We start from the raw sequence: 21,382 nt of genomic DNA on the forward strand, positions 1-21,382 counted from the left end.
ATTTGGTGGGTATGTAATAGAGTTTATGTGGTTTCAGGTGGGTACAGACGAATCTGTATTTGAAAGAAACTGAAATCTGCACAATAAAGTGTTTGTTTTGAGTTAGGATTGGTTTTTAGAAACTATTTCTCTTTCACTACTGCTTAAGGGTAAGTTTTCAGAATAAGGAGGCCATTGTAAGGAAGGAGTTCTGAATTGTTTCAAAGGGCTTCAAGAGTTTCTAGCTGTGCAATGTAAGTTTCTATGCCTGAGTTCTAGATAAATAAGTCTTATTGCAGGGGACAGTGGCACAGACTCACCTTATCTGTTCTAAGGATAAGAAGGGGCAGAGTGAAGATAAGGAAACAACCTTTGATCTCAAATCTGGCATGGCTGGTGTCCTATCCTACGGCCTGTGGGTTGCTCCCTTACTGGGGAGAATGCTGTGTGGGGATAATTCTCTGTTATGCTATGAAACCAAATTGTTCCTGTGTTTGTGTTGATGGAGACTGCCGGTGTTGCTAAGGAACATTTACAGCACTCTGTGCTGCAGGATTTATGACTGACGTAGGACATCCTTATGAACATATTGCAGACTTATTCCTGTGCTATAGGCTGTCCCTTATGCTTGAAGATCTTTTTAAAAATGCTTCCAGAGGTCAGAGAGAGCCCTATGTAGGATGAACAGTGTCAAATACTGATTTTAATGGAATACATACTTAATGATGATTAAAAGTAAGGGCAGAATGTCAAGCTTTGAAAAGTCTGCCACAGATACCATCAATGAATATTTCTAAACTGGCATTGATTCTCCACTTAAAGCATTTATGTTCTAAATTTTCCAAAAATGATTTGATCTGGAATGGTCCAGAGCTTCAACCTTAATTGGCATTAAGGCTGAAGTTCTTTGACTAGCAAGCAAGCACGTACTGCATGTGTAAATAACACAAGCTTCCCAACAGAGCTAAACTAATATCTCAATGCTGGCATGGTGAGACCATTTCTGAAGGAGGGAGTCCAATTTAATTTCCGTGAATTTGCCAGTGAGATTACAAGGGCCAAATGGAATTATCACTTGATATGGCATTTTCATTGGTGTCAGCATTTGATCACTGGGAACACACACTCATTTCACAGAGGCTACCGAACAGTCTTCAGTCAACAGTTATATTTTGTCACTGTTGATCTGGGCAAGACTTGAAAAACTTAAGATCCCAGATCTTTCCTGTTGTATGGCAAAGATTAAGGGCTTGTCTGCATTGTGCATTACTCCACACTAGAGGGGTGTAAATTCTAATCTGCACTATTTTACCAGATTCCCTGTTACTCTGGAATATACTCACTGATTAAGGTTATTTTTTGGTGGGGGTGAGGTTGGTAATTCTATCAACGTGCTACTGGTGTTCTCATATGGAACTCTTCTTCTACCAGTTTCCTCCCAATGGAACTATCCTACAGAACCTAGGTTCTTCCAGCCCTAGAACCAGATGAACATGTGCGCACACACAATAACAAAATGTGTCTGAGATGACTGGATTAATCATGACTTCCAAGCTTACCCCTTATATGTTCTTGGACTCAGCAAGCTTGGTCAAACAGCACTTCCAGGCTGCCACTATCACATGCCCCAGGCTCAGCATGTCCCTCTCCCCACTTTCACATTACAATTGTTCTGGTAGAAACCTACATGATGAGCAAACCCCACAGGATTTTTAGGCACTGCATAGATCTTTAGCTTCTCTATGAGAAGTGTTGCTGCAGAGCAAACTGAGAAGCTAAAAACACCCACAGGAGAGTGGGAAAGACAACCAGTTTAACTATGCAAGTTATTTAATGCCAGGTAATAACCATATAAGAGGAGCCAAACGAACAAAACCGTTAGAATATTACCTATCACTCCCTGTGAAATAACACTGTGACAGCTCTCTCAGCATCAGCAGAAAGCAATTGTTGTCAGGTTTAGAAATACAACAGAGAGGTAGCTACAATTTAATACCTGCCCCCATTTCTGGTTCCAGTAGGTTTACTGTATTCCATGAGTTTTACCTTTACATTTAATATTAAATCTAATTTAATTTGACTGCAAAAGTCAGGTTTAGAAAACTACAACTGACCACACAAATGAGGGTTAGAAGGCTATACTGAGAGAGAGTTAGGTTCTCACCAGTCCTTGAAGCTTGAATCAGTTGGGGTTCCTAGTTGGTGGTGGTAGGTAATAATTGGGAGTGCTGGAGACAGACAGACCCCCAGCATGATTAGTTAGGAGGTAAAGTCCCAATGGAACTGATGCAGATTTTGGATCCAGGCATCTGACCACTTTATTTGAGCACATGCAGGGCTTTTGTAGGGAAAGAACAATAGTTCAAGGGAGAACACTAGATTTGTTTATGGGCAAATTGATAACTCACAGGAGTATACCAAAGTTGTCGTGTTCAGGCTAGAAAATAGAAATTGATCATTCCTGGCTATAGGTGGTGTTTTTTCTCAAGGGAGCTCACACTGCAATTAGGTAGCTTCTGTGTTTTGGATGCCAATAAAAGATTTTATTACTAGAATTGCTCTGCTAACTACTCAGCTAGGTGCATGCAGGCACCGGAGTTTAACATCTGGAGTTGAGATTCCCCTCATACAGTGCTTTCCTGCTTCTCTGGTCCCACAGTTCAGTGCCGTTCTTGCCTTGGGATCTCTGTTCTCCATTCTGTGTGTTATTTGAGAGGCCTCCCTGTCCCATATTTGATGCAAATGAAGGTAGGAGAGTTTCCTTAGTCTGATCACTCATGTCCAGAAGAGTGTTTTGACTGATTTCTTTCAAGGAAAGCCTGGGGACAGAAGGATCCCCAAGAACACAGAACTGGTAGGTAACAACCTTTTCAGAATAAAGCACCTGTAGTATCTTCCATGCTCCAGTCACCTTTCATTTCAAATGATCCAGCAGATCATCCTGTCTGGCTAGGCCATCTTGATTTAAACTTTCCATTATATAATACTGATACTGTCAGCCTTGTTCTACGCTCACCTCCTTGGTTCTTCTCCACCGTGTTGCAGAGAACAATTGAGGTAGTAGCAAAAGGCTGCTCATTTTGCTGCAGCATATATGTGACTGACAGCCTAAATTAATAAAAGGAGTTCCTGTGTAGTTTTCTCATGTGGAGAAATTTCACATGGTGTAAAAGCAAAATAGGTCCTAACAGTTAAGGGCTAGGTCTTCTGTGGCTATTGAAGACCGCCTTGTGCAGCTCAGAAATGAGGTTCAGAATGGTGCAAGGTCACTTTTGCTGAGTCCTTGACTGGCTGTGTGCAAGATGAGTTCCTGTTCATTGAGGCTGCAGGCAGCCCTAAGTTACAGCAGCTGTTAATATCTGGCAAGGGCAGTGCTTAATTTCTAATGAAAGGGGTACCAGGGCTCAAGCAGTGATTGCATTTCAAAACTAATTCATCCATTCCTCAATCAGAGCTGCATTTCATGGCTCCACAGAGTATAAATGAAAGTTGGCTTTGGCTATGAGTGGCTTGAATGTTATTGTTTGTTTGGTGAGTTCTGCAGGAGTGAACTATAGGAGCAAATCAGATAGCAACAGCAGCAGGATTACTTGCATGTCTTACGTTTATAATATTATTTTGTCCACCTATGTTGAGGTGATACAGACTTACGGCTCATTTGTGCCATGTACATCCAACCAGCAGTGTTCCTTCTAAGATTTTCTCAGCAGAGTGAGTTTTGTCTTGTGCACCAATCTTGATGTCATGTGCGTTTGTTCAGATATGTGCCACTATGGCACCCACCAATTACTACCAAAATATATAACATTTTAAATTGTTACAGAAAAAAACCCTTAAAACAAGGGATAATTAAGGTGCATGACCCTGAACCTACCCACCCTGAAAACCACCCAGTCCCACTCCCACTCAGCCTTGCTCCCACTGTTCCTGCATCCATAGGCTCCCCAGTCCCTACACCCCCATCCTGTGCATCCTTTACCACTATTAGAACACTTGATTTCAGTGTGTCTATTCCGTCCCCCTGCTCATGGGCCACACAGCTTAATATAGAGATGAAACACAAGCACCCACACCGCATCATGCACAAACTAACGCAACACACTGCTACACAATCTACCTATGGAACTACACACTAATGCACAATCTAACATAGCCTGGGAACAGAAAGCCCCATTGGAACCAAAAGACACACAAACTCATACACTGCTCAGATGACAACACACACTGACCACAAACTCGTACAACACCGAGAGGGAAACTAATAGTGTACACAAAATGCCTACACTCTCACAACACATGGACAACATACATGTTAACACAACCCCTAATTCACAACACACATTTAGAGGCATACAACTCCACATGCACAAATTTCACATTCTCTTGGCCACACACATACAGGGCTACAATCTGAAACACATGTCTACACTAAATGACAGGAGCCTTACATAAAAGACACGGGCTACCTAGCTTTAAAAAACTGCCATCCATAAATAATGAAGAAAACAAACAAATACATCCAATGATTATTAATTATCTGGTTATAGTAAAACCCATCACCTAATGCTCTCGGCCCTACTTCTGAACAAATGAAGGTAAGAGGAGCTTACACTTTGAACCGTCTTGGTTACAGCTAATGCTTATTTCTTAGCACTCTCATACATTTCCAGAGCACACAAGTACTAATTTAAATACCCTACCTCATCTAGCAGGTGGCAAGTTGATTTTTCTTTTGGGGGGGAAGGGAGGGCAAGGGATCCAGACACATACTAAGAAATGTGTCTGCAGCACCCTAGAACTTCCAACCAGACTATTCTTTAGAAACATGTATCTAAATGGATCCACCCTCCAGACTACATTAATGAGATTGCTGAGTGAGTTTCTCTGTGTGTCCAATTCAATGCTTTTCAATCACGTACACAGTGTGGAGTTTTCACACACACATACAGATGTGTGACAGACATGTTATGTTTATTTCTCCTAGTACATATGCAGGTGTCATTTATTGCTACCTAATATATGCAAATATATGTGTGAGAGATTAGATACAAAAAGAATAATATATATTGAGAGGAGAGTGTGTCTACTCTGATTCACACGTTAATTAATTACATTCTATTAGTCTATCACATCCCTAATTGCTCACATGTATCTATCTGATATACTTACCAGAGCTAGCTTCACCAAGGCACCACTGCTAACAGGCCACAGCTGAGAGCTGTCCACTGTTCTCTGCTGAGAGCTGTCCACAACAAGGATGACTGTGGTTATGGAGAGGCCTGGGTAGAGGTTGCCAGTTTATTTCATTTAAGACCAACACATGGCATCTCAGGCCTGAGTCTCAGCCCCTGGAGGAATGGCTGCTGCCTGCAACATGACTCCGGCTCTGTACCCAGCCCTGGCCCCAACCAGGGCCACTGGAGGAGCATCATCGGCCACCTGAGATGCAGCTCTAGCTCTGTCCCCAGCTGGGGCTACCAGACGAGCAGCTGCCACCTACGATACACCTCTGGCCTTGGCTGGGGTCACTGGAGGAGCTGCCGCCACCCATGACATGCCTCCGGCTGTGGCCCTGGTCGGAACCACCAAAGGAGCCACCACTCCTCCTGGACTGGAGCTGTTGGCTGTGTGGTAAGGGCTGAATCTAGGGCCAGGGCAGCCCGGTGGGTGGCAGCTCTGCTGAGAAGGATTTTTAGGCCTGCCCATCTCATGCACGCCTGCGAAGGCATGCACCTTACAGGGAACAATGCCAGCCAGGATTGGGAATGATGCAAAGCTGCTCTGCCCCTGGGGAGCATGCACATTGATGCACCACTTCCAGAGGTGCAGCTTACTTCCTTCCCCTGCCCAGCAGCTGCCCAGCTCCACTGGTCAACACATAGGGGCAGAGGAGTCAGCGCTAACCTTCATCTCCATTCCTTGATACTCCTGGGGCAATGATTGTGGTTGGTTCTTACATGGATTCATGGGAAACGCTTGGTTTGCTGCTGTTTTGAGGGTCTTATTGTTTATTGTTAGGAGATATCTGAATATCTGCTATGTATTTGTAAATATGTTCACAGATCCTGAATGTTTAATATTCATCCTCACGATGATCTGTGCAGAAGGGTGTAGTGCAAGTACACTATTTATTAATTATTCTCCTGTGTTCATTCTGTCAGGAGGCAGAATCAATGGCATGTAAGTAAGGTGACCAAATAAACTTCGTGAATATTTAGCAGCCAAAGTGAGCAGTATATGCAACATGTAGGCTCACATTTGTTCAAATGACCTATGTGGAGAATATTTGTGAATATACAGTACATTTGCACAAATTAGAAATAATTCACATACAGAAGGCTAAAACTCAAACCAACCCCAAAGTAGTTTGATTGACATCCATCATTTGAGCTTATAATAGTGTGTATACAAGCAACCCTCAGAAACTGCATGATAGTGGGCAGGGTATACAAATTCTCATTCTCCATAGATCAGTCACTTGTCATAACTTTGATATTAAAACCAATGCTTGAATTTATTTGCCACATCTCTACAGTTCATGCATAATGTTCTTCATAAATTACTTATACTTAAGCATTACTGCCAGATTATTTCAAGAAAAGGCAAAAAAGGCCTTGAGGAATGTTGCTAACTGTCTGATTATACTATGTGTGCTTATGTTGTTTACTAACCAGAAATTTTTGCCAGTCATCAGGCAATAATTCCAATCGAGTTAATGATATACACTTGGTTTGCATAATAGTGCAACAAAACAAGCCCACTAGTCATAAAAAAGTGATTCAAATCGGTTACATATTTTCTAAAGACACACCTATAAAGGGTTCAAAAGTAACTGCCTCATGCAGAGCATGTTTTGTCAGAGTATCAAACTCGAAACATGTGCTACTCTAGAAAATAAAGTTTTAAAGCAACATGTGTCAGCCTGGGTTTGCATGGACACGTCTTGACCAGTACTAGATTGCTGCAATAGCTCTCTTCAGAGTAGAAAGCCTGGAGGGTAGCATATCCAATGAAAAAAGTCAGCTTATTTTGTTTCTGGTGTTGTCTCACTCTTGTAATCGTTCAACCATTCACAGGAGATGACTTCCGATGTGACAATGGATTTTCTGTTCCACCAAAGAAAGAGTGCAATCTCACCAACCAGTGTGAAGACAGCAGTGATGAAAAACAATGTAAGTAGCTCTCAGTTCGCTTCATCAGAAGTGAAGCAAAGGTTTTCGGGTTTTTTAGTACAGTTCAATAGCTGTACTTATAACTAACAGTGAGCAGAAGGGCACAAAATTTCCTTTTGAATTAAACTTCGTTGAAATGTAGCTTTTTCACTTTATCTAATTCTTTTACCTGCTTATGTCTTGCCTTATGCTATCTGCTTAAATATCAGTTGATATCTAAAGATGAATGTCTTTATTTTTCTTATTCAAGATTCACCACTACTTTTAGAACTCCTTCTGAACCCCACTTTCCGTTCATTCACACCTGCTTAGTAGAGTCAAAATGTGTTAAATGTTAGCTAGATACAAAGTTTCCTCCCTAGAAGTCATGTCTATTCTAAAAATAATTTTTGAAAAAATGTTGATAAATTTTTGCAGGTCCATGACAGTTAAATAATATATGTTTCAGTTTTGTTATGGGAAGAGTGATCTAAGTAACATGGCTAGAGCTCACACAAAGAACTAAGTGAACAAACAAATAAAAAAATTATGAACTTATAGCTTTGGACTAATAATCTGAGATGTTTCTGAATGTAGCAATGGTCACCTACCTCTAAAACAGCCATCCATACAATCTAAATCCACTGAATCTGGCTTCAAATTAGCTTGTTGAATTGAATTTTCAGCTGAAATTTATTTTTGCTACAACATTAATCTACATTGCAAATGTTATACAAGAATGTGTGGCACAAAAGAGGCCTGTTCTCTGAGGACCTTTTCCTGGAGCACAAGGAGGAGTTTGGAATTCCTGATTTTTTTTATTTTTTTTTATTATTTTAAACTTGAAAACTTCAGTGTCTCCAAGTTCTACCAAAGAGTTTCCCTCATGGCAGAACTTCCAAAAAACCTTCTTTTTTTTCATTAGCATGTTACAGGTTTAAAAATATGTATCCTGCAGACATAAGCCACTTTCATCTTCTAGTTCAACCAAACCAAAGGTTAAGCATTCTGTATGCAGTATGCTATGTTAAAATAAATAGGATTGTGAATTACCAGACAAAAAATTAAGCTCATAGACTGCGCCCCTCACAAATGTAGAGCCAAGCATGTACCTTGGCAAGTTTCAATACAATAGCAGTTTGAACACAAGAGACGTTTGAATACTATGTCAAGTTATACCTGAAAAGTTCAGTTTGAGTATGTAGTGGTCCCTAGCTGTTGTTTCCTCTACAGAAGAATATTTTCTCAGGGCAGATAGGTCACTAAAATACACTCCTTGCCACTTTGGTATAATGTAAAAGAAAACGTGTATTTTTTATTAATGTCTATGGCATTTCTTTATACACTCTTATTGAGCTGCATACATAATTGTGCTCTAGGGGTGTGCCTACACAGCACAGTTACTTTGAAATAACTGACATTATTTTGAAATAACAATGTTTACACAGCAATTCTGTTATTTTGACAATTTATTCTGACTTCTGTAAACCTCATTCCAGGAGGAATAATACCTATTCTGAAATAGCTATTTCAAAATAGTTGTAGTGTGGATGCTCCAGTGCTGCTATTTCAAAATAGCTCCTCCCCAGGGCCATTCAACTAATTACTCCTGTGCCTCCTGGGGCTCTAAATCAAGGTAGCATGTCCACATTAGGGAAGCCTGCCTCAGACTAATTTTGAGGCTTCCCTGCAGTGTAGATGTGCTATTTCAAAATAAGCTATTTTGGAGTATTTCTTCTGGACATACCCTAGGAGACTTATTCATGAGAAAACAGGAGAGGGAATAAGAAACACCAGAGGACTCCTCTATAGAAATTCTATCTCAGGAGCCAGGGAACAGATCTAGAAAGGAAACAGACGTGAATTTAAATTAGAGTTGGGAGAGCCACAAAATTGGAAATTTGTATTTCAATCACCTAGCCCCCAGAGTTTGGGAGCATCTGCATCTGAGGTTTTAGATCAGATTAGTCTACAATGTCTATTGTGTGAATTTAAAGTAAAATACTTATTCCTCATTGACGACACTTATTCCACATCAGAAATGCCTTCGTGTGGATTAAGCTAAACTGCATAAAGGGACTTGAACATGGAATAATTATGTTCACATGGACAGCTAGTACAAAACAGTTATTCTGGACTACTTTCCTATACAAGATTCAAATGCCCTATAAGCCCCAATTAAAATCAGATCCAGATCTGGGTTTTGATTTTGAAATATAGGCCATTCATTGCCCACTGACAGTCAGAGCTATTCAGATTCAAAGTCTTTGTCTGGGGTTGTCTTTTGTTAAGGCCCCAAAACTGCACTGTGAGGTGAATGGGTGGACCCCTGAGCTAATGCAGAGCGTAACTGATTTCATTTGATCTCCATGTGGAAATAAGGGGTTTAGCTGCATGGGCCAGATCGTAGGACTGGAGCTTCAAGTGTTATACTTTTATTACCATTTTGTTCTAATCTTTTTCTCTTTCACATCTAAGCTGTGTGTGCTTGATAGAGGGAGGGAAATATAATATAAAATTACCTTTAAGCTGTGAGCTTCTGTTGCAAAATATTCATTGAGTGGGGAGGTGGGAGGGCTGAAGGAATGAAAACTGCTGTTTTAAAAACATATATTGCTTTCCCAAGATAGCACTCTTGAAAATGATACATATAAAAAGCATGTGTGTTGGCTAAATGTTTAACTCTCCAAAAGCACTCAAGGAGCCATTAAAAATATACACACTATTTTAACTGAAAATGTATATCCTGCAGACATAAGCCATTTCTATCTTCTAGTTCAACCAAACCAACGGTTAAGTACAAAATACATATTTTCTTTGTTGGGGCAGTATCTTCTTATAAAAAATTCTTTGCTAGTGTAATGCAATGTTTCCTGTTTCTGGGAAGGATTATCAAAATGAAATAGATACTGTTAAACCTGAACTGTTGTTTGTTTCTCTATTGAGATTTAGACAGATTTTTAAATTTAGGGATAACTTAAAAGATTTTGTTTTATTTATAATTCTGAGAAAAAATGTGTCGGAAACAACCCACACATTTCTTTTCCCTCCCTTCCTCTTCCATAAGAACATAAGAATGGCCATATTGAGTTAGGCCAATGGTCCATCTTGCCCAGTATCCTGTCTTCTGACAGTGTCCAATGCCAGATGCCCCAAAGGGAGTGAACAGAACAGGTAATCATCACATGATCCCTCTTCTGTCATTCATTTCCAGCCCCTGATAAAAGGAGTCCTCAAACAGTAATTTTATCTGTGTAAATTTATCTCCCAGCAAATTGTTAGACAACTTCTAATTAGATGTTCTGTGAAAATAAATAGAACTGATCTTTTTAAAAGAATAATCATATGTGATCAAGAGTTTTAACTCAAAACGAAACACTTTGCTTCTTATTCTAACTTGTTTGTTTTTAATTTGGTTTTTCAACTATGGAAAATCTATTGAGATAAGACTGTGTGTGATTCATTTTATTTCGTATAATGAGGCAACTATGCTCCAGCAGTGTTTCTGATAATGAACCATTCACATGCTTTTCAGCCACTGGAAGATATAGCACATAACCAAAGATGAAAACAACAACAAAAAATCAAGAGCTGGCTCAGCTAATATACACATTAATCTATACCAGAATGTCTACGCCAGTGCAGTCTGCTCCCTCTTTTGTGCCTCAGAACTAATCAGTGTGTTGAACTGATGAAGGTACAAAGAGAGACATACACTATATTATGGTTTAATACAACTGTGTTTAAAACTATTATACAACTGTGGTTATCTCCCTTCAGTTACCTCCCAAAATTCCATTGTGGAACAAAACTTGCACCATGGACCTAGTTTCTAAAAACTTAAGGCTAGGTATGAAAGCCAACCCTGAACCCTGACTAAAGTCAGCCACGATCCACTTCCTTTCTCCATGCTGGAGGGAGGAGAGATCCGCACTGTGCATTGACCAATGCTCAAGCAGTCCATTCCCTTAAAGGGACCTCAATCAGACACTTGTTATCATATCAGCCACACTAACACTCACGGCAGGAGACAACAGCAGTCAGTTTGAGTATCTTACACACTTCTACGCCATTGGGCATTTAGAGAGGAATCCACTGATTGTTTGAGGTCTTCCAAGAAAATATCCCATCCATTGTTGGATAGATGTACTTCATCTTCTCTAAACAACATTTGTTGGGGAAGAGAAGGATGTTACATTTAATTCTTTTATGGGAAATAATTATGTGCCCTTGTCATTTATATGCTTGCCTGTTTCACAATTCACTTCTTTCTTGTCTTGGTCAAGGTTGTCAGACCTGGAGACTCCTCACCAAACTTGCTTTGGATAGAATCTCTCAGCAGTTCAAGACTATTTTAGGGAAAATAGATGAAATGTGGCTGAGAGCCCTCTTTATTCTAGTGATCAAAATAAGCCCTTTTTTCTGTGCCCAAACCATTTTCTCCCAAGTGAATAATGATCACCTGCTGGAAATGAAAACATCCTGCCATAGAGTGAATGATGGGCACTATGTGATTTCACAGTCATCTTCTCTTTCCCTAATAAATCAGGCAGCTAAAAAGGGGATATCTAGCGCTGAGCCAGATTTTTGCCAGATACCTTTTCACGTGCCCAATAAATTTTGATGAAAGCTAATGTTAAAATTTATATAATAAACACATTAAGGAAAGAATGTCTGTTCATCTGTATATAGTGCTTATATTATTCAAAAGTATAATGGTTAGTTTAAAGTAATAAAATATATAATTTGTAATAACCCACACGTAGATTAAAAATATAATAATACAGGTTTGTTATCATCCAAATATTTGGGTACAATGCTCTCGAAAGGATAAGCAGAGAGTTGATTGTAGAAGCCAATATAGCAGTGAGTGAAGATTGTTTCTGAACAATTGAGAATTTAGCATAGCTTGCCCCTTAGAAAACACAATTAATCAGGGAAGTATTTTAATTAACTTTCCTGATTTTACTTCTCATCAGCACTCTTGCTCATCTCTCCTGGGGTATGTCTAGACTGCATCCCTCTGTCGGCAGAGGAATGCAGATTAGGCAGGTCGACATTGAAAATGAGGCAGGGATTTAAATATCCTGTGCCTAATTTGCATAAAAATGGCCACTGTGTTTTGCCAACTCAGCTGTTTGTCTGCAAAAAGTGGCAGTCTGGAGTGGGGTCTGTCATGAAAGAAAGCCTTTTTCAACAGATCCCTTATGCTTCCTGCCATTTCCTGTTGAAAATGGCCAACCTTCTAGATGACTGCAGACTAAAGACCCAGTCCAAAGATTGGGGAATCCCTTTGTTCAAAAATAAATACCTTCTATTACCTAATACCTTCTCTAGCAGGCCAATGCTCAAGCCACTGAGCTATCTCTCCCACTCCTGGGTCCAGTGTAACCTAGACAAATTGGAAGATTGGGCCAAAAATAAGTCTGATGTGGTTCAACAAGGACAAGTGCAGAGTCCTGCACTTGGGATGGAAGAATCCCAAGCATTGTTACAGGCTGGGGACTGACTGACTAAGTAGCAGTTCAGCAGAAAGGGACCTGGGAATTACAATGGATGAAAAGCTGGATATGAGTCAGCAGGGTGCCCTTATATCCAAGAAGGCTAATGGCACATTGGAGTGCATTAGGAGGAGCACCTCTAGAGAAGATGTAGAGAAGTTATTATTCCCCTTTATTTTGCACTGGTGAGGCCACATCTGGAGTATTGTGTCTGTTCTGAGAACCCAAGTATAGAAAGGAGGTGGATGCATTGGAGATGGTCTGGCAGAGGGCAACCAAAATGATTAGGGAGCTGGAGCACATGACCTATGAGGGGGGTCTGAGGGATCTGAGCTTATTTAGTCTGCAGAAGAGAAGAGTGAGGGGGGATTTGATAGCAGCCTTCAACTTCCTGAAGAGAGGTTCCAAAGAGGATGGAGAGGGGTTGTTCTCAGTAGACACAGATGGCAGAATAAGGAGCAATGGTCTCAAATTACAGTGGGGGAGGTCTGGGTTGGATATTTGGACAAACTATTTCCCTAAGAGTGTCATGAAGCACTGGAATGGGTTACCTAAGGAGGTGGTGGAATCTCCATCTCTAGCGGTTTTAAAGTCTTGGCTGGGATGATTTAGTTGGAGTTGGTCCTGCTTTGGGTATGGAGCTGGACTCAATGACCTCCTAAAGTCTCTTCTAGCCTTGGGATTCTATAATCCTATGATTATATGATCCTGAAATCTGTTATCCTGACTGGCACAGGTACTCACACAGAACTGAGATTTTTGAAGGCTGTGTAGGATGAGGAGGACAAGTATCCCATTGGTGTAACTTTGTTCAAATAAAATTGTTCCATGAATTGAAATCCTAAAAGATCAAAGTCAAAGGGGTACATAAGCAGCAAGTCTGAAGTCTGACTTCATACCATTTTTTTCTATCCAAGCTCCTTCATATATCCTTCTGTTCAGTGCAGGATCAAAGGAGGGACAGCATGCCATGCAGAAAGAAGGGTCAACAGCAATCGTGAATCCTATTGGTACTGAAGTGGGGAGGTCTGGAGGGCAGAACTGCCACCTTCTAAACCAGGGAGAGATTCCCCTACTGTGCCAGAATCAGACCCAGCCACTCCATTAGTGGGTATGGGCCATGGGATCCAGGTGGAAACATCTCACCAATGGCCCTGTATTTTGAACTGTCCATAGGGAAGTAATACCATGCCAGAGGATGTTGTGAAGGCTAAGACTTTAACAGGGTTCAAAAAAGAGCTAGATAGATTCATGGAGATTATGTCCATCAATGGCTATTCTCAGGATGGGTAGGAATGGTGGCCCTAGCCTATGTTTCTCTGGAGGTGGGTGACAGGGGAGGGATCACATGATGATTACCTGTTGTGTTCCCTCCCTCTGGGACATCTGGTATTGGCCACTGTCGGCAGACAGGCTACTGGGCTAGATGGACCTTTGATCTGACCCAGTATGCTATTCTTATGTTCTTAATTTCCAAAGGCATTATCACCTGATGAGGATCCCCCAATGCAGAGGAAAAACTGCCTCCACCTGCTGCCCCATAGGCTCACTGGCTGAAGCAGGGGGATCAGCCAGCAGTTTCTCCACCGGACACAAGTTCTTTCTTTCAGTGGTTGTTCTTGTTTCCCTCTCTGAATCTTCTGGATTTTCTGGTCCCAATTTACAGCGGTTAGTTCCTGGAGCTGGAAGTACTTTACCAGCCATAATATGAGTTTAAGTTGCCAGAGTGGCCACTCTTCTTTAAACTTCTGAGAGGGCACCACTGGGCCTGCTTAAGGAACCTGGGAGCAGCTCAGTTGCTCTAAGTTGCTAGATGAATATCTTCTGCTTTGGCAGTGACCCTACAGTTGCTGCTCCACTTCTCTCATTTGGCAGCCATAGCTGCTATTGAATCAGAGCCTTCAAAATGGTGACTTACCCTAGCAGTAATTTGCAGTAATCACCCCCACCTCCTGCTTTTTTAGTCACCCAATCCAATCAGTACCAAACAGTGATCAATGGGGCATGCTGTGGTGTCCAGATAAGATATACAATGTCTCACCCATTCCCCAGGCTGGGCAGTGGGATAAGGGGAAAGGGGAAAAAGAAAGAAAACCCTCCCTTAACAACATGTGGTGAACAAGAATAAGGAAGGGGGGGGACTGCATGGAGCATTGTCCTACCTTCTGGTTGAGCTCTTCCTCCACTCCTGAAGATGCCTCTGGTGCTGCTGGCCCTATCAAACTGGCACCCCAAAGAGAACTGAGCATTTGTCAGATTTAGTCATGAATGCCAGCTGGTCAGTACTGCATGCCTTATCCATCCACTGATGAGATTACGCCCACTTCCAGGATTAAGCCATGAAGATTTCTGGGACTGAGCTCATGCTTTCCTAATGTTATAACCATGCTGCTAAAAATCCAGGGTTTAATACAGCAACACAAAAAACAGGGGACTTAAATTATTTGTGTTCAGTGGTTATTGCCTAGTGTTTAATCTTCACTGATACTTGAGAAAGCCCAGTGCTAACATGAGTAATAGTGTGTATTAAAGTATTTGAAGTAAATGATAATTTGGTGATATTTGCAGTATGTCTTAAGAACAATTTTATGCAAACAAAATATTTTTTGCTTGCCTGCACAGTTTCCTGTACATTTGTAGAGATGGATGAAAATATATATGGGACCTTACATGTAGTGGGCCAAGAGCCTGAATTACATCTGCAGTAGTAAAAGAGGATATGAAATCCTCCAGGGGATAGACATTGACTTTTGTTTTGCAACCTTCAGACTCCTTTCTCTGTTATGTTCACTGCTTTGTTTAATGCTCTTGCTCATTGTGTTTGGTCTAACATTTAGAAAGTCTTTCTCATTTGTTCTGGAAGGCATGTTAGGATATGTCTGAGTTCTTTGTAAGTTATAACTAAGGGTAAGGTTTTGTCATGGTTCTTTTTAGTAAGTTACAGGCAATAATGAAAAATTTGTGGAACCTATGACCTGTCCATGACTTGTGCTAAAAATCACCATACAAACCAGCCCTGGGTGTAGACCCCAACTCAAGTTGCATGGCAGGGACCCAGGGCCCACATGAAGTCATACAAGTCTGGTAAATTCATAGAATCTGAGACTGCCGTGACCTCTATGACTAAATTGTAGCCTTAGTTATAACTAATGATGTATACATTCATTTGTACCTATTTCACTGTGTATGGTTGTATTATATATTTGCTCAATGACTCAAACCTTTCCTGCATGCAGTTTCTGACAACAGTCCTCTTTGATTAGGTGTCTCTTATGAAACATGTGACTTTGAAACTAAGCCGTGCAATATGTTACATGATTGGGACTTACAGACTGGATGGACTAGGAGAAATGGCCTGACCAGCATGGGATCTCCACATTCTGACCACAATGGGAATAAGACTGGTAAGAGTCACCTATATTTTAAAAAAGGAATAACCATGTCTTTCTGAACTCCGACCTTGAACAATAGGCTTGCAGTTACGGTGTGTGAGGTAGAATTTTTGTGTCTAGGGGTGCTTAGTCATATGATTTATAATTGCATTGTTTCTGAAATACTAGGTAAAATATAGTATGTTCTATGTAGGAAGCAGAATTCTGCAATACATGACATTTCCAAGTGGACTTAAAGAGTAAGCCTCATGAACAGCATTGCAGAGCAATCATATTTGGATAGAGCAAAAGCTTACATAACTGGTGGCGCCTACATCTGAAAGAGAAGTTTACAATGTGCTTGCCAGCAAGAAGAAAAAAGCATTTCTGACCTGTTTAGACATTCAGAATCCACTGAAGATTTGAGAGAACCCATCAACTGCAATTCTTAGTACAAAAAGGTAGACAGAGCCCTTCAATCAATAGGACCAAGATCACCTGTGTAATTTCTTCCAGTTTTTTTCTGGCTTTATTTCTGCTTTATCCAAACTCATTTAAAGCTCTTTACACCTTTTGTTCCACTACCATCCAAGCCACATTTTTGGCTAAACACTACAAATCCAGAATCACTGCTTCCTGAGCATACTAATTGCATTAATGCTCATACGCTCTGATATATAGGTGCATGGGACAAAATGGTAGAAGAATTGGGCCCTCTGATTCTTGTTTCTTCTGCTAATCTAAGGAGGGAGACCAAATGGTAATCTTTCACTTTCACAGATGTCAGTTCTGATTGTCTAGGGGATTTGAGTGTTTATCTGCTTACGATAACTTTTCAAGTTTGTGGCCTTTCCTGCTCTCAGTGACTTAACCTGCAATTTACTTTGAAATTTGTTTTATTATGGTTACTGCACAGAATCTAAAAAAAGCATTTGTGTGATGAGAAATGAGTTCTTGGGTGTATTGTTAAAGGGAACAATTTTTGCTATCATAATTGATAGCAGCATAAAATCAAAGTTCACCGGGAAGAGTTGATTCCTATGAATATTTACATAATCACTTAGTAGGAGCCACTTAGCATGAGTGTTTTCTCTTTCTGGCTCTCCCTACTCTGTGAACCTTTGTTAATAGTAAAGAAATGGCGATACTTCATGTACTGTGTGTCTACACCCCACCTCCCCCCCCACACACACACACCATTTAATCTACCTTATTGTTGTATTTAACATACTTTTTAAAACATCTCCTTAAACTGAAATTTAACAGTCAAATGATCTGGAAAGTGAAACCTGAACTTGTTTGTTGCTTTTAGATAGAAGATATTTAGATAGAGCTGTTTATTTAACTGAGTGCCTTTAAAAGTGAAATGAAATGAGAGACTGGTAGGATTGGTCAGAATCAAGCTTAGGGCTCAAATGCATCACCAGGTCACAGTTCGCTGTGGGAGGAGGAAGTGGACACTTACAACTGCAGAGCCATAGAAGCCCTGGCCAGCACAAAGATGCTAGGAGTGCAAGGAGAGTACTTCTGGACAGGCTAAAAGAAGAGCTCCAATACAGTGGGTCCAGATCATAGTTCTGCCTATCTTAGTCTCTTTTCTGTGATGCTGGTAAGACTTTAGTTGTCCTTATGTTGAGGGGAATACAAGGACTATGACTACATCTTTCTCCCTACCTCCTGGCAGTGGCATAGCCAAAAGGGCCCATTGGATGGGCCCTGACTTCGAGTAGGTGGACAATGATGGGGGTCTTCCTGGCTGCAGCACTGGGTGAAGGGGGTAAGCCTCAGCGCTCAGACTCTGCTGCCCAGCTGCAGTGCCAGGAAGGCTGGAGGATCAGGACAAGTGTTGGGGCATGAGAAGAGCCCAGGAGGGCTGTGCAGGTGGGCCTAGATGCAAAGTGGGAGGGCCACAACCCTATCAAGCCCACCTGTGGCAACACCCCTGCTTCCTAGGGTGTGAGTGGAGATGCTTCTTGACCATCTTCTTATGCAAAGGGTCAAGCACACTAAACTCAACGCTTGTAGACAGATGCTGTTTAAATGTCCCAGTACCTCATCACGACAGTGCCCCGTGTAGTGTTTTGTTTGCTCATGCAGATATAACCTGTCACCAGCAGAGACCTATGTAAAAATAATTCTTAAATCAGATGATGACTAGGGCAGAGGCGACAGTACTGGGAACATGCTCAGCTTTTAATTACGGTGCACCTCCACGCTGCCTCTAATAAGCCCAGTGTTTGCATAGTCCCATTTAGACCCATACTAAATTACCATTTTAGCAAAGGTTGCACTGGAGCACAAACCCATTTCCTTAATGATCTTGAATTGTAGCAATGATTTAAGCTGTGCAGTCTATAGGCAATTTCCCTCATTCGTGAAATAGGAAATCCATTTGATAATCATGACTGAACCTTTTGATTAATTAACTTTTTTTGAGTTAATCTTGGATGTTTTCTGGCTTCTTATACTTATCAAGTAATCAATCTGCTTCTGTATGAGAGGTTTTGGAAGCCTATTTTGAAAATCAATTGGAATATTAAGAGGAGTGAGGCAGCAATTTATAGAGTCAGCAAAAGCTCAGTGCCCAGTAACTACAATCAAGATATGGATCATTCTAAACAAATAATAAACTGTAGCCTAAAAGATCTACAAAATGAATGGTATGAAAGGAACAAGAAGAAAATAGAGTTTCTATTGTTTTAAAATTGTTTTTTAATTAAATAACTAGGAAAATGGTGATTACTAGAGTCTTCTAAGGCTTTAAAAGTGTCAGCTTTAGTTTCTCTGCCTCTGATGCTTTAAAAGAGCAAAATTGAAACCCAAGAAGAAAATGACAAATAGATGCTTCTTGCTGGGCTCAACGTATGGCAGGGGAAGCTACTTGATTCAAATACAAAGGGGACAAGTGCCTGATGGGGGAAGGGCAAGGTGACAACATTGCCATTAATAGAAAGCTGCTGGGAAGGAGGAGAGGGAAAATGGGAACTGGGGTGGGGAACATTAGTATGGAGAACTGAGTGGTTATTGGGAGCTAAGAAAGGGAGACTAGGACTGGCTGGACAAAGACAGAACTGCGAATCAGTGGATTGGGAGGAAGGAGATGTGATGAAAAGTCAAGATGTGGCAAAAAACTGGAATAAAGGGATGGGAATAAGAACATAAGAATGACCATACTGAGTCACACCAAAGGGCCATCTAGCCCATTATCCTGTCTTCTGAAAGTGGCCAATGCCAAATGCCACAGAGGGAGTGAACAGAACAAGTAATACTCAAGTGATCTCTCCCCTGTCACCCATTTCCAGCCTCTGACAAACGGAGGCTAGGGACACCATTTCTACCCATTCTAGCTAATAAATATTGATGGACCAAACCTCCATGAATTTATCTAGTTCTTTTTTGAACCCTGTTAAAGTGCTGGTCTTTGCAATATCCTCTGACAAGGAGTTTCCATAGGTTGACTGTGCTGTGTGAAGATAACACTTCCTTCTGTTTGTTTTAAACCTGCTACATATTAATTTTATTTGGTGACCGCTGGTTCTTATGTTATGGGAATAAGTAAATAACTTTTCCTTATTCACTTTTTCTTCATACCTGTCCTGATTTTATAGACCTCTATCATATCCCCACTTAGTCTCCTAAGCTGAAAAGTCCCCGTTTTTTAAATCTCTTTTCATATGGCCCAATTCCAAACCCCTAAATTTTTTCCAATGCTAAGATATCTTTTTTGAGATGAGGTGACTACATCTGTATGCAGTATTCAAGATGTGGGTGAATCTTGGATTGATATAGAGGCAGTAAGATCTCTATCCCTTTTTAAATTATTCTTAACATTCTATTTGCTTTTTTGTCTGCCGCTGCACACTGAGTGGATGTTTTCAGAGAACTATCCACGCTGACTCCAAGGGTATGTCTAGACTACAGGGTTTTGTTGACAAAAGTTTTGTCAACAGATACTGTCGTCGAAGCTTCTATCAACAAAGAGCGTCTAGACTACATCCAGTTCTGTCGACAAAGCAAGCTGCTTTGTTGACATAACAGTGTGGACACGAAGGACAGTGTAGATGCAATGATGCCTTCTATTGACAGAACTCTGTCAACAAAAGGTGTTATTCCTCATAGAATGAGGTTTACATACATCGACAAAACTGCTGAGTTTTGTCGACGTTATGTCGACATAACTCAAAGGCAGTGTGGACACAGGTATAGTTTTGTCGACAAAAGTCCACTTTTGTCGACAAAACCCTGTAGTCTAGACACACCCTAAGAGCGCTCTCCTGAGTGGTAATAGCTAATTTAGTCCCTATCATTTTGTATGTGTAGTTGGGATTATTTTTTCCAATGGGCATTACTTGGCATTTATCAACATTAACATTAATTTGCCATTTTGTTGCTCAATCGCCTAGTTTTGTGAGTGTGAGGGGGAATGGAAGTTAGGTGATTGAAGACCATGGTGGGAATGAGAAATCACATGACTAGAATGCTATCTGGATCCTTGCTCTCCAGTCACCCACTGACCAAGGATGAATGCGGGGATCTAGTGGCCAATGATGAGGCTGGGCATGCAAAGCAGGTGGCAGGACAAAGATGCAGTGTGCAGGGCTGGATACTCCTCCTGCCAGGCGATCAGTGCAGTCTCCAGTGCATGACACCTCTCATCAGCAAGGCCCTACCTCTTGTCCCATTTCTGAACAGGTTTGGCTGTGCTTTTGTGAGCTGCCATGGCTGGTGAGTGTGGGTAGGTACCAGCCAATTGTGTCTCACCTCTGCTGCCCACCTATTGGCCATCTACATGCTCCCTCTCTCACTGTCTAGTCCTGCTTAGCCTCTTCGTGCTCCACAGCACTGCTGCTCCCTCCATATTACCCCCTGCAGGGCATGTCCTGCTCCCAGCTGTGAGGAGCCTGCTCCTGATCAGAGTGGTCAGCTCACCAACAGTCTAGCTGGAAGGCTCCTTCCTTCTCCTATTGCTTATGGCTTGACTAGAGCTCCATGCAAGCCCAAAGCCCTCTGCGCAGAGTGCTGGCTAGCAGATGCAAAGCCCTGCCTATGCCAAAGCCCTGTGCAGGGCTGGCACAGGAAAGCCTCTCCACCTCTTAGCTAAGTTCTGGAGTGGGGGAATAAGTAATTTCCAGCCTGTTCATGCCCTGACCCTGAAGGCTCTACAGTAGCCACAGTAAATTAGCACCCTCTTCAGTCCCCCTGAGTCCTGTTCTCCCCTTCTGGACCATCTGCCTGTCTGGGTTCAGTGAAGTGCCTGTGATCTGGTTCCTTGGGCATGGTGCATAATGCATCCTTAGGCTTAACTCCTTTTTGCCAGTACTGTAGCCTGGGACAGGAGGCGGCTGGGCTATGTTGGTGCCCAGCAGCAGTCTGGATATGT

At 41.4% G+C, this 21,382-nt stretch overlaps 1 protein-coding gene across 1 annotated transcript in view; it reads left to right on the top strand.

The window, feature by feature from the left end:
* The first annotated feature begins 6,873 nt into the window (after positions 1-6,873).
* Positions 6,874-21,382, top strand: part of MALRD1 (MAM and LDL receptor class A domain containing 1) — a 438,222-nt gene continuing 423,713 nt past the window's right edge. The window contains exons 1-2 of the mRNA XM_089776725.1: positions 6,874-7,151; positions 15,895-16,035. Of these exons, the coding sequence (XP_089632851.1) occupies positions 6,989-7,151; positions 15,895-16,035 (304 nt within the window). The 5' untranslated portion in view covers positions 6,874-6,988. The remainder of the gene's footprint in view (positions 7,152-15,894; positions 16,036-21,382) is intronic.

The sequence above is a fragment of the Pelodiscus sinensis genome, chromosome 2, assembly GCF_052426305.1.
Source record: "Pelodiscus sinensis isolate ZL-2025 chromosome 2, ASM5242630v1, whole genome shotgun sequence".
Lineage (NCBI taxonomy): Eukaryota > Metazoa > Chordata > Testudines > Trionychidae > Pelodiscus > Pelodiscus sinensis.